Source organism: Octopus bimaculoides, chromosome 5 (genome assembly GCF_046866305.1).
Source record: "Octopus bimaculoides isolate indiv1 chromosome 5, ASM4686630v1, whole genome shotgun sequence".
NCBI classification, from domain to species: domain Eukaryota; kingdom Metazoa; phylum Mollusca; class Cephalopoda; order Octopoda; family Octopodidae; genus Octopus; species Octopus bimaculoides.
In genome coordinates, this window is record NC_142932.1 from 4,495,693 (window position 1) to 4,510,530 (window position 14,838).

General features: G+C 35.8%; 1 protein-coding gene across 1 annotated transcript; it reads left to right on the top strand.

Moving 5' to 3' along the window:
- The first annotated feature begins 228 nt into the window (after positions 1-228).
- On the top strand, positions 229-9,482 carry LOC149135407 (protein GVQW3-like). Its single transcript, XM_089351843.1, has 3 exons — positions 229-1,224; positions 5,094-5,212; positions 8,701-9,482. The coding sequence occupies exon 3, from the start codon at positions 8,840-8,842 to the stop codon at positions 9,257-9,259; it is 420 nt and encodes a 139-aa protein (XP_089207969.1). The 5' UTR covers positions 229-1,224; positions 5,094-5,212; positions 8,701-8,839; the 3' UTR covers positions 9,260-9,482.
- Positions 9,483-14,838: the final 5,356 nt, after the last annotated feature.

Sequence of the window (14,838 nt, forward strand, 5' to 3'; positions counted from 1 at the left end):
GTGATTATGCGCAATTTTGCTGAGTATATGTTTGTGTGTTTGTGTTCGAATCTTTTCAAACGGAAATGAAGATAACAGAAACTGAAAGTTCCGAAAATTCTTTGAAATGTACATGAGGAATAATTACGCTTGACAGTATACTGTAGGTGTATATTCCAGTGTTTCGTTGCTATAGTTACTTAGCTGATTCATTTGCTATTTCAGCATGGAGTGAAACGTGATGTCATAACAGCTTCAATCAAATTAACTAGTTTAATGCTAGTTATCGTGCTTTCCTCTACACTGAGCATGATGTGTGCAAAATATGTTGTACATCGATCACTGCATGGTGTCATAACATCTATGAAAGTCTATGTTCGGTTCGAATGCTGACTGATTTTTGTTTTTTATTTCCTGTCTAAATCTAAATCTATTTCTTGTATATTGTGGTAGCTATCATACGACCACGTATAAATGACTGTTTAGCACTTCTTCTGAAATCCTTTTGTCTCATCAGCCTGGTATCTTTGAAAATTTGTTATATATATTGTTTCGCATCCCTATTTTAAGTACTTTGCCCAGTTCTTTGTTTCCTCTCCTACAGCTAGCTGTCCATTTTCTCTGAGTTTAATAGTCTTTATAAGATATATTCTCTGCTTCTTTGATTCATACGATTTCATCCTTGTACTGTAGTTACAAAGCCTGAAATTTTGTGAGACGGTACTAGTCGGTTACATCGACTCCCGCGCTCGACTGGTAGTTATTTTATCGACCCGAAAGGATAAAAGGCAAAGCTGACGTAGCCAGACTTTGAACAAAGAATGCAAAGACGGACGAAATGCCGCTAAGCATTTCGCCCGGCGTAGTAACGATGTTACCAGCTCGCCAAATTCATTCATACTATTTACTAACTTAATATTAAGAGACGCGGATTTGCTGTATGTAAGAGTGAAATTTTTTCTTGAAATTCAATTTCATAGTGTTAAAAATGTACGTACGATATATTGACTCTGCATGCTCTATGTATGGTGTTCTTTGAATATATTTTAATTAGGAGCAGAATAGAGCTACAATATGAATCAGAAGAGGCAAAAACAGGGAAGTATGCTAGGAATGGAAATATAGTTGCAGAGTGTTGGTGATCGATAGCATTTGTACGTCACAGAGAAAGTGAAAAGTAAAGAAAAGAAGAGTTTGACTGAATGATCGATTTACTGATTGATTGAAGAAGCAAAAACATGCAATGTTAGTGAGTGCTTGTTTATGAAAATGCTTGCTGTAACTTTTCAGAATCATCTTTGCTTTTCTTCATGTTGTGTTTTTTCTTTCTTTCTTTTTTTTTTGAGACATATTGTCTCGAAAAGTTCATTGTTTAGTCTGTCATTCCATCCTCTTTTTGAGCAAAAATGTGGTACGGTAAGATTTGAAGAGTTCTGTGTGCCAAAACTGCTTGCGCCAAAATTTGAAACAAATATTACATTTAGATAGAATAGCGAATTGGCAGAATTCTTAGAGCACCAGCAAAAATGCTTAGCGGCATTTCGTCTGTCTTTAGGTTCTGAGTTCTAATACCACCGAGGTCGATTTTGTCTTCTACCATTTCGGGGTCAATAAAATAAGTGTTAATTGAGCACTGGAGTTGATATACACGACCTCCCCCCGAAACTGCTGGCCCTGTGGAAAATTTTGAAACGAATATTACATTTGAAGGTGCTAGTTTGTTACAGTGTTGGATAGAAAGCTTCGCGATATTTGCTGATTCTTTGCGTTGTGATTCAGAACCCGCTGAGGTTAACATTATTTTTCGTCCTTTCAAGAACTATAGAAAAGCACAATTTCAAGGCAGTGTATTAGTAGAATCGTTAAAGCGTCGGATGGAACGCGTTGTTGCAACAGTAAGAAACTGCGACGCTTCTGTCTGGAGTTACGATCGATAGAAAGCAGTAGCAAAAACCTTGATTTGATCGAAAGATCGGCTAGCAACATCACCACCAGTATTACATAAATATTACTCAGTCTTTGCCATGACGCTTTATTCTAATTAACATTCTAAAATAAATGTTGCTTTCTAAGATTGTTTCATCAGCACTTTATATATATATATATATATATATATATATATATATATATATATATATATATATATATATATATATATATATATATATATATAATTGCAGCGTGAAGGGCAATGGTTTCATTAAATCTATTCGGCACAGTGGAGACACTTGCTCATTCCTAAGGTTGAGCTTCCAATATGTGGCCAATGCCTGGTGTTGCGCTGCCAGTATTGTACTCACGGTCTCTTTTACAGTGTTCCTTTCTTCAACCAGTCCCGCCTACACTTTCTGGCAACTTCAGGTGTGCCTACATGGAAGTGATTGTATAACTCCTTGTTGCGTACTGCTTCTTCGTGTTCTCGTACTTTATGTTTTGCTCTGTTTTTTTTTTTCCTGATTTCAATATACCCTCATCACTAACTGCCTACAGCAAGGTTTCCTCACTTTGGGAAGGATACCTCAGCAGGTTCCCAAGTTCGATATGCATGCAGTCTTCCACACTTATCAGTCTCCTTCCTCCATTTGCTCTTTTCATGTATAGGTGATCACTATCTACCCGTAGATAATGGGCTCGGTGCGTTGTTAGGAGCTTTCTTGTCTTCCTCTTCAACTCTAGTTCATCCTCTGTACATTCAGAATTCCAGCGCCATACCGAATAGCTGCCACTGCGCGCGAGGTTTTTGGCGAAATTACGTTTCTGACATTCAACTTTGAATTCGATATTTTTCTCAATCACCGCAGATACTCTTTTGCTGTCTTTTCTTTCATATCATTACACTTAATTTTCACTTCTCGCAATCCCCAATTGCCTGCTACCAATTCAGTTCTCCAGCATTTCACACCGTTCCATATAAAGCATCTTATGCTTTTGCTATTCCATGCGTCTCCTTACTTCTTCTTATCCTAGCGTACGATATCATATCGTGAGCCTTTGTAATAATCAATCCAAGCCGTGCTCAGATTTGTGTGTCTTCTCTTACAGTTTCTAATGATTACTTTATCAATTAACTACCTCCTTGTTCCAACATTTTCTCTGTGTCAAACTTTGAGTATAGACACTATCTGAATGACGACCGGGCCTGTGCTGCTCAACCACAGGGCACCTGCCAGGCGAAAGACCTTCACCGTTGGTTGCTGCCTCATTCATACCATTATTTGATGCACTTGTTTCAGACATTTTCACTCAATATTGAGGTTTGTGTTGTGAGGTTATCCAGCAACCAGTATTTTTATCGACGCACAATCTCTAACAAGATTGTTAACCAAGACTAAAGAGCGATTACTAGCCATAGGTCGGGACTATTCCTATTATCGTATCTGACTGTTGGGGGCCATGGGCCCTTGCCATTCATATGATGTTCATGATTCTTACTGGGAAACAGATGTCGTCGGTTGGCCCCGTGTCCTCATCTGACCATTACTCGGGAGCTAGCTCCCGATTCATGATTCATTCAGCATCATCCCAGGGATGAAGCTATTAGTCACTGATAGGTTGTCACCAGGCTGGTTAAGGAGTCTTGTCTAACCAGTTTTTAAATCAGAGTGTTCCTTCTCCTAGACAGACTACCGACCAAGGCTAACGAGTTTTGGATGACCATTGAGTCTTCTGAGTTCCTCTGTCCTGTCTGGGTGGGTTTAGTTTTTCACCCCGAAGGGTTCCAAAAGCAATATTTTACCCTCCTCGCGAAGCAAGCTTAGTGGGGTTGTCGGTTCCGTCGCCTACGGCTCGACCTAGTGATAGTTGCACTGCGTCACATGTTAATTATTGTTTATCAATTAATATTATCATTACTTCCTCTACTATCGATATTACCACTTTTAATTGTTATTATCAGTACTGTGATTAAGGTGACGGGCTGGTGGAATGGTTAGCACGCCGAGCGAAATGCTTACCGGTATTTCGTCTGCCGCTGCGTTCTGAGCTCAAATTCCACCAAGGTGGACTTTGCCCTTTATCGTTTTGGGGGTCGTTAAATTAAGTACCAGTAAAACTCTAGGGTCGATGTAATCGACTATCCCCCTCCCCCAAATTTCAGGCCTTGTGCCTATAGTTGAAAGGATTACCAGTTCTGTTATTGCCGGCACTATTATTACGACTGCTATTACTACTGTAGTCCGTCCCCGATAAGGGTAGATGTGCGCTTGTTTTTGTGTGGGTGTCTATGTGTGAGCGTGTACTTGAGAGAGGGGGGATAGAGAGCTGGACTGAGGAAAATCATGGGTGGTCCTCTCTGTTGAGATTCATATCAATTTTGGTGGTGACGTTGGTAGTGGTACTTTGGGGGCTATTGTTATTGCTGCTGATGCTGCTGTTTCTGATATTATCCCTTTTCCTGCTGGCGGTTTTTTCCGCCTCAGATGCTGCCGCCGCTGTGCCTCCGCCTTGAGATGCTGTTGCTTCTTCGTTCCTTTTTTCCTGTAGATGATGTTGTTGTTATGGCAATGGCTGTGACATTGGCGGTGGAGCCCTCCTCTCTTGCTGCATAGAATTTTGTCAGTGAACAGGTCGCGGTCTCAAAGCGACGAAAATATTTTGACAAATTAAATTTAAATGTTGAAGTGAATCTAACAGATTTTGTGTGTTATTTTAAATGGCTTATACACACCTTACACGCTGCAATTGTTTTCGTTCCAGCACACGATCTCAGATCAGGTCACTTGCCATGCAAGTACATCTCCGTTATATATCTATCTATCTATCTATCTATCTATCTATCTATCTCTCTCTCTCTCTCTCTCTCTCTCTATATATATATATATATATATATATATATATATATATATATTAGGAATCGCCACAGTTGAGTCTAAGTAATATAAGTAGAGACATGACTGTGTGATTAAGATCTTTGTTTCGTAACTACCTTGTTTTGATGTCCACCATTATTTCCTTGAGCAATTATTCTCATATTATATCTTCGAGCCTATCAATAGCCTGTGAATGAAATTAGAGGAGTGGAAACTGTAAAAACCCGTCGGCGCAACTGTTATGTTTTTAATATGTTCACTCTGTGGTTTTTCGTTAGCAAATAACATCTTCCTTTCCTTCCACAGACGCTTGAGGCCACGAAAGGGCTCATGGGCTCTGCTCTTCTTCCTCAGACTTATAAACAAAACAAAAAGAATAAACATAACTACAAATTATTTTGTTAATCTCAAAGATGGCATGACAGGTAAGCCCTAAGTACATCTAAGCGTTATCAGTCAAAACTAAAAAACAATTCTTACTGCTCACAAAGTTGTTTATGAAGTCTCGAGAGATTTTAACTTGTAATTTAGGCCCAATTCGTAGTATAATTCGCTAAATTAGCTCTACATTATTTCATCATTGTCGACGAGATAAATAAAATTCATAACAAATTTTGAACTCAGAATGTGGAGAGACATTGAAGCCGAATATATAAATGCATGTGTGTGGGGGTGGATGGGGGTGGGGTATGTATGTATGTATGTATAAAAGAGAGAGCGCATGCGTACAGTGTCATAGAAAAGAATACATTTGTAGTGAGCCATGAAAGCACTATTTTGTCGTGGTGGCATAGCACTGCCGTGTTATGCCGCTTCATCCAATTAGAGCTGGCTGCAGAAGGGTACATGTGGCAACTTCCTCCCAGCAGTATTCGCGCCTTTTTTAAAAGAGCTAAATTAGTTTCAGATTTGAAGGCGTGAAAGCAAGATCATTTTCATTAACACGACACATCTTCTATGTTTAACACTAGTTAAGTTAGTTGCACATTTGACAGCCCTGGTGGCAACATCACACTTTCTGCTATGCGTTTTTTGCAGTGTTCACTATCAACGCCACGCAACTCGTTTCACTTATATCTATTATCATTCTGCAGCTTATAAGCACCAAACTTAAACACATAGTAAGTCATGCAAAATTCATTCACGTCTCGCTACACATCTCTCGTTCTTCCAATGCTCTACATATTTTTAACATTCACACACAAAGATAGAAATTAATTCTTATACTCTCGCTTTGCTTAGCACTTATCAACAATCCAAAATAAATTACTATGCTTTATAAACAAAACATACCTTCTGACATTTATTTCTATGTACACTTCCACGTTATATTGTGACATTGTTATCTTCCAACGCATTACATTCGAACACCTTACAACTTTGAAATAACTTTCCCCCTGGATTTTCTTTACACACACATTAAATTAATGACAACACATACGTTAAATTGGTGACTACCAATCCGCCAAACATTTTTATGAAGAGCAATAACGTCGAAAAAGAAATTTAATAGTTAGAACCTGTGACCAATGTCATTTCAAAAAATTTGGTCTTTACTTGATGCTGTAAGGCAGTTCCTATGCTTTATTACAATTGGCTTCATTTTAATTCAGTAGAAAGGTCTTCATTTTAAAATGACACTTAAATAGAATTTGCACCACTAATGTATTTAGCAAAGTAAGGATCAATATAAAGGAAGTTAATATCCGTTAAAAAGATAACCTAATTTAATAAGGATTAATACTGCAAAACATTGTCCCTTTTCTCTACAGCTTTTGGCAAATGTTTATAATATGGATGGATTTTGTTATTGTTGCTGTTGTTGTTTTGAGAGAAGTAGTGAACTATTCTATTTTGACGCTTATATAATTCCAAACCATGTTAAAAGCGAAATTATATAAATTAGAATGAGCTGAAAATCGAACCTGAATCACTGTCTTGCCTCACAAGGGACATATTTAAGACTGCCAAGCTTTATTAATATTTGTTTTCTAATTGCGGCACAAGGTTAACAAGTTAAAAAAGTGGTGAGTTAGACGATTACATGGATCTCAGTACTGGAATAATAGTTTATTTCATCGACCACAGAAGAATGAAAAGTAAAGTTGTGTGCCACGTAGTATTTTTCCTGTTGCTTAACGAGATTTTAGGCTCAAAACGAGCCAAGTAACACAAGCAGAGATTGGTATAGAACAGAGGTTCTCAACATGGGCGGTACTGCCCCCAAGAGCCACTGGATAGGTGAAAGGGGGCGTTAGGTTATAGGGGTGGTTAAGTAACATAAATATAATAAATTTTACCTATGGTGGTAATTATACGATACATGATAAAATCAATAATGGGTGTTAAAATAAAATGAGATCTCAGACACAGAGGAGTCATTAACTTGCAATGTATAAAGTGAATTTACCGCTTTTGTCTTTATTAATTTCACTGTTAAAAGCTTATACAATCCACTTTTAGGGCATAATTTATTATCATCCACGTTAAGTTAGTTTAGTCGTGATACCTCACTCGACACTTAGGTGGGCGCTAGTCATAACAACTACTTTAAAATAGTGGGGCGCAACAAAAAAGGGTTAAGAACTACTGGTATAGACGGTTAAATCAGTCCAGTATTCATCTTGTACTTATTTTATCGACCCAGAAGGATAAAACATAGTACTGTTGATATTTGAAATAGCAACGCAAAAAGGGAAAAAAACTATTATGAGGTAAAAGAAACCACCTTCAACACAGTTTATGCGACATTCAAATGACTCGGCCAATACATCGCTGTTAGATTATAAATATTGATTCCTTGCAATAGGAGAATGTATGACAAATCACTAAGTGGCTACGCATTTCATATGCACTCTTACAGCTAGTGTTAAAGAAGGGACATTACGTTAAACAGATTAAAGACGAATTACCATTCTATTTGAAATTCCGTAAATTGCACGGAGCGTATTACCATCTTGTCTGTTATTTACTTCCACCTACCTCCTCCAGATGCCAAGAGAAATGCATGCACTTTATGTAAATCTGGTCGTCAAATACTTTTATCCGCTTGGCTATTTCCTCTCGACATTCAATGCATACAACGCCGGGAATAACTCCGCTTAGAAATATAGATATCTCAGTTATTGTTGGAATAGTCAATTACATCAGGCTCTTTATCACAAATCCTAACATTAAATATTTATATCAATATGGAAATAATACTATAGATGCACACACATTAACACAAACACACACACAAGCACACACACATCGACACACAATTTCATATACGTACATGCAAATTATCTTGTGTTGTTTTATATTTGCGGGTGTGTGACTGTGTGAGTATAGAAATATAGATAAATGAATAGATAGATGATGACATGCATACATTTATAAAATAAGTGAAAGGATATATGCATTAAAACGCTAAAATATTCCTATGGATCTCTCTCTCTCTCTCTCTCTCTCTCTCTCTCTCTCTCTCTCTCTCATATATATATATATATATATATATTGATTACTACAATGAAAGGACACTAAACATTATTACATTTCTTTATATTATTGTCCCAGATATGAATTCATTTCATGTTAGCAAGCTTTCACCAAGTCGGTTTAAGCGAATAATCTGATATTTACATACTATACATACATTCATATATATATATATATATATGTGTGTGTGTGTGTGTGTGTGTGTGTGTGTGTGTGTGTGTGTGTGTGTGTGTGTGTGTGTGTGTGTGTGTGTGTGTGTGTGTACACATACACACACACACACACACACACACACACACACTCACACACATACGAAGGTGTGCTGAAAAGTTGATAGGATGAATATCAAGGACTGATACTAGAGCTATGAAATCTTGCACACATTAATTGCAAAACTACTAATTAATAACTCCATTGTCTTGTTTCTTTCCAGCCAAACTAATATTTAGCTCAAAGAAGATTTCAGAAGTAACTAGTAGCGACCTTTCTTGAAAATGGACTAAATTTGGCAAAGCCGTGTAATGAAGTAACTGCAGAAAAAGGTTTTAACTCTCAAAAACATTCAGGCTGATATGGTTGCTACATTAGGGGATGATGCTCCAGCTTTATCGACGGTGCAAAAGTGGGCAACTGAATTTAGAAGAGAAAGGGAGAGCCTTGAAGATGATTCGAGGTCTGGAAGTCCTGCAACTGCTACCACCGAGAAAAACAGTGACCGTGTTCACAACATATTGATTGATGACAGGCAATTGACTATAAATCAAATAGTCAATGCTATTAGCATATCCTGTGAGAAAGTTGAGAATATTCTGCACATTGAACTTGGCATGACGAAGGTTTCTGCTATGTGGGTTCCATGTCTTCTGATAACTAATCAAAAGTGCACCAGGCTGATCACATCACAGAGAAAGCTCATATCTTTAAAAGCATCTCCAGCTGATTTCCTGGAACATTTCCCAAGCCAGGATGATTGTTTTGGTTCATCACTTTGAACCATAGGCAAAGTGACAATCCATGCAGTGTACACACTTCTTACCTATTCTAAAGAAAGTCAATATCAGGAGTATTGTTAAAGAAAGTTTGCAATATTCTCCAACTGAACTTTTTTCTGTACGGAACAACATTAACTCTACCTGGTCAAATGTTTGTAGAAATTAATTCTCTTAATGGAGATATTAACAATTATATAACCTGACTCAAGAGATTTCTTCCTGATGTTCCTTCTTTTACAAATAAATCACAAAATATTAAAAGTTTCGTTGTTGTGTCCCAGCATATGTGCTGCTTCTTTTAGTTTTCGTATTTTCCAGTGTGTTCTCTGACTATTATTTTAACTTCATCCAATGGGGGGGTCTCCATTTTTCTATACATGATCAGCTATACCCGATTTATCAATATCTCCTCGTGTCACAGCTTTGCGATGTTCGTCTACCCTTATTTTGACGAGGCGACATGTTTCGCCTTTGTATAACCTACCGCAACTGCATGGGATGAAGTACACGCAGTCTTTGGTCATATTCTCTTCTATTGGTGGTTTAACTCGGAGACATTTGCGAAGTGTTGTATTACACTTGAATACCGTCCTGATGTCATATGGGCCGCATATCTTTTGTATCTTTTCGGAGAGGCCTTTCACATAGGGTGGACAGACTGTGGGCAGTTTATTGGCATCATCCTCTCTCTTCTTCATAATTGGAGTGGATAGAATACTTTTGGGGTAGTTGTTGCTTAACAGATTGAGCTTGATCATTTCTTCGTGGTGTGTATCACGATCGCTACTTATATTCTTTGCTCGATGTTTTAGGCACTGAGCAATTCCTCTCTTTACACTGTATGGATGGTGGGAATTGAAGTTGAGGTATTGTCCAGTGACGGTTGGCTTGTGGTATACGAATGTCCTGAATCCATACTCGGTGCGTGTTATTAATACGTCCAGGAATGCCAGCTGATTGTCTTTTTCCTTTTCCATTGTGAACTGTATGGATGGCTTTATTGAGTTCACATGATCTAACAGCATTTGGACATCTTCCTGGTGGGGGTCAGAGTATAAAGGTGTCATCAACATATCGCAGCCATAGGGTTGGTTTTAGTGGTGTTGATCCTATAGCCAAATTCTCAAAGCATTCCATGTATATATTGGCTATTACCGGTGATAATGGCGAAGCCATAGCTAAACCCTCCTCTTGTCGATATATATCAGTGTCCATACTGGAGGGTATATCAGCCGAAACGTTGTGTTAACAGCAAACAAGATGAGGTCAAATATCCGTCGAATGTAAATAATGTAAATAATGTACTTAAATATATAACTCCCAGGCTTGTTTGCAAAGTTCTAAATGCATAAACAATGTCTAAACAATAACATAATCCCAAATTTAATCAATTAATTTCTTTCCAAAACACCTTTCAATATCAATCAGTCAAAAAAATCCTAATTATCACCCCATTCATAACCACACACACAAAAATTATTTTAACTCAACATAGATTATATAAAGGTACGTCTATGTGTAATGCATTGGACTCCGACGATATCTTAGGTAGCCGAAACTTCGAAGTCACTCCTAACAACATTCTTGCATATATATATATATATTATATATATATATATATATATATATATATATATATATATATATATATATACATACTTATATATATATATATATGTGTGTGTGTGTGTGTGTGTGTGTGTGTGTGTGTGTGTGTGTGTGTGTGTGTGTGTGTACATATATCATCATAGTAACGTAGTAATACAGTAATATAATGGAAAGGAGATATAATACATAAACATTATCTGGATCAATCCACGCTCCTCATTTTAAATGTTTTATCATAAATATAACCGCAAGCTTCCTATATCTTATACACAAGCATTTCATACGCAATCATCCTTAATAGAAAATCTTCAATCAAAGCAACTTCAAAGGTCGTTATAGCTGCACCCAACATCTAACTATATCTTTGACCGTAATCAATAACAGAAATTCTACGGATAAAAGTGAACGAAATCCATCCTTCCAACTGAAAACTCTTGTTTACTGTGCAAAGTGAACTTGCATATGCAGTGCTGAAAACTGTTATAGTGACCTTGCAACGAACATTTTCAGAGTTAGATATATGCAGCACATATGTTCCTGCACAAATATCGGTTTCAAATTTTGGCACATGGCCAGTAATTTCAAAGAAACAGGTAAGTTGCTTACAGTGATCCCAACGTGCAACTGTTACTTGTTTTATGAAATGCAAAGTCAAACTCTGTCGGATTTGAACTTGAACGTGATGTCGAACGAAATGCCGCAAAGCTTTTTCCCGACTTTATTCCTGCACAAATATTAACACACGAGACAAAAATTTTCTCTATTTGAGTATGCCTCAGATTGAAAGAAAAACATACAGTCAATTTCAGAATCAAATGTTCAAGCACCGAAAATACTATACCGTATATTATTGGTTCTCATAGTCGTATATTTAACATTTTCACCTTCAATTGCAACGAATTGAAAAAGGGGTTTTAACGTATTACCAATTGTCCCTACTAAAAACAAACTGCTGTTAAGACAGTTTAACCTGCCCACAGGATGACACTTCTCTTGACCTGTCCACGTTGGCTACGAGGTCCTTTAACTTTCTATCTACAAGTCAATATTTCTATTTAATTATTATCATCATTATTATTATCATTATTATTATTATTATTATTATTATTATTATTATTATTATTATTATTATTATTATTATTATCGTCGTCATCATCATCATTATTATTATTATTATTATTATTATTATTATTATTATTATTATTATTATCATCATTAAGGAAAACTGCGTCTACTTTTAGAGTTATTTTGATTTGGTTGCTATTCTTTGCATCATTATATTTGCATTCTTTCCTTTTATTACATTCATCATCACATTTGCTTTAATGCATTCATATCAATATTTGAGTGTTTATTTAAAACTACGCGATTGAACAAATGTTAACAATTAATGCCCTCATGTCATACAGAATCATCCATTAGCACAATTGTTATGCACGGTTAACTTTCGCAGCCACAAGCAATGTTTCTTGTGATTTCATCTTATTTCAGGTATTCTCTCTGCTGACAATCAAATTAGCCCTGCAAGAATACACAAATCCGAAAATATATTATCATTTAGTAAATTTTCTTCAATACGTTAGTACGACAGCTTTAACTGAAAACGTATCAATAATCTACTTGGTTGCATTGCATACTTTATTTCTCAGTTATACATTTAATGGTACATGTATATGAATATGTCACATATATATATATATATACAAAATTAAGAGGAATGACCATTAAAGTGGACACCTAATATGCTAAACATAAAAGTCAAATAGCCATTACCATGAAGAGTGTGTTCTCAAGAAAAATTTCAGCAAAACGCCAAAATATAAAAATGAGCAAGACAAATGTTTTGTTGAGATTTTTCTTGAAAACACACTCTTCGTGGTAATGGTGATTTGACGTCTATGTTTAGCATATTAGGTGTCCACTTTAGTGGTCATTCCTCTTAATTTTGTATGTAACAGAATTTTTAACCTTCGGATTTTTTAAATATGCTAAGCCACTAGTTTTAATTGATTAATATCAATTTCTACCCTTGTTATTTAATTATATATATATATATATATATATATATATATATATATATAGTTTAAAAACTGGAAGAGTCATTTTTTTTTTATAGTACAGGATACTTAAAAGTGAAATTCTCCACTTAGGTGCAAATATAAATTTCTGTGTGTATATGTACTTGTGGTTGCGTGTATACATACATGTGTGCTTATAACGAGATAAGACAGCAAACTGTTTCTGTATCTTACATACATATTTATGTACATATTTATTGTAAAGAAATAATTTGATAAAATATACGCTAGATTTATTCGGTCTTTAGACTTTTACTTTTGTACGATCGATTTGTCAAACAGCACGAAATATTTATTTTTGAAAGATTTTGCATTGCGTTTATCAATGTATTAGCAATTTTTAAGGTAAAAAAATTCTTCAAATTCATAAGGAATTTCTGTTTGACTTGACAACAAAAAAATTTCGATTGACTTAATGATAAAATTTGATGATGAAATTATCCGTCTCAATTCCCAGAGACTAACTGCGCCCCATTATGATTTAAAACATGTTTTGCTGTTAAGGAAAAAAATTTAAAACATGAGATATGGTGAAAGCATGTTTTTCAGCAATGGACAACTATTGTTATAGTGGTAACATAGGATTGCACACTTCTAATCACTAACAAAAATCTATAAACAACGCACAAACAACCCATCGCTAACGTAATTTCAGAATCACGAATAGATGCCTTTTTAATGGAAAATGATTGATAGAAAAAATTATATTTAAAGATACAAAATCGGTATATAGTAAACGCGTATGGAATTGAACAAAATTAGATTTAATATTTATTTTTCACGCCTCCATTCGTTTAAGTACGTAAATATGCAAATATGCGCAATATAGCATCACTTTCGAAATATATTTGCTTTTTTTGGAAGTGGTAGGAGAAAGAAAGCACTCAACAGTCTTACCAACATGAGACTTAAACTGCAACCCGAAACAACCGAATATAGTTTTGATCATTAAAAGTGTATTTTAAGTTATTTTCTTGTTGTACAAGGCAGTGAGCTTGCAGAGTCGTCAGTGCACCGGGCTAAATGCCGAGCAGCATTTCGTCCATCTTTATGTTATGAGTTCAAATTCCACAGAGGTTGACTTTGGCTTTCATCCTTTTCAGCGTCGATAAAATATGTACCAGTTACTCACTGAGTTTGATGTAATCGACTTACCTCTCCCCCAAAGTTACTGGCCTTGTGTCAAAATTTGTGTCAGTGAACAATTGCAGTCATGGAACCAGAATTTTGAAACGCCGAGAACTAAATGAAAGTTAAAATTAAATTTAGCAGAACTTGTGCACTTTTATTTGTCTACAATGGACACTACAGTATATAATTCCTTCATTTTCCAATCAAGCAAATAATAGGGTAGGTAGCTTCTTTTATTTATTTGAACCTAGGTAACCGTTTGCGTGTGACCTTCGATTGAACATGAAGAGAGGACGAATCAATTGTTAAGTGGAAGTGGTTTGAAAAGATTTTAGTAATGAAACAATGACTGAAGAGAAGTTCCACACAGTACATGATCTTCTTTATGTGTAAGTTCTGAAACCGGAGAAATGATTTTCTCATGATAAGGTACAATATTCGCAGCAAGGTAACTCAGTACTCAACAGTGAGTGCACAATTGCCGTTTTTTCTTCGCAAAAATTCCAACATATTCGCCCAACAAGAAATGGTAGAAAACGAAAGATAAAAATATAGAATAGAAACGTGTTACCAAAGACAAATGCTATCTTTATGTTCAAGAACTAGAAAGAATGTTCCATAGATAAAGTATTATCTTCATGGAACTCGGTAGCAATCGTTACACCGCAAGAGTATGTATGTATGTATGTATGTATGTATGTATGTGTGTATATATATATATATATATATATATATATATATATATATATATATATATAATGG

Bases quoted from the DNA above. Each gene is read 5' to 3' on its own strand.
- LOC149135407 (XM_089351843.1), top strand. From the start codon at position 8,840: ATGGTTGCTACATTAGGGGATGATGCTCCAGCTTTATCGACGGTGCAA.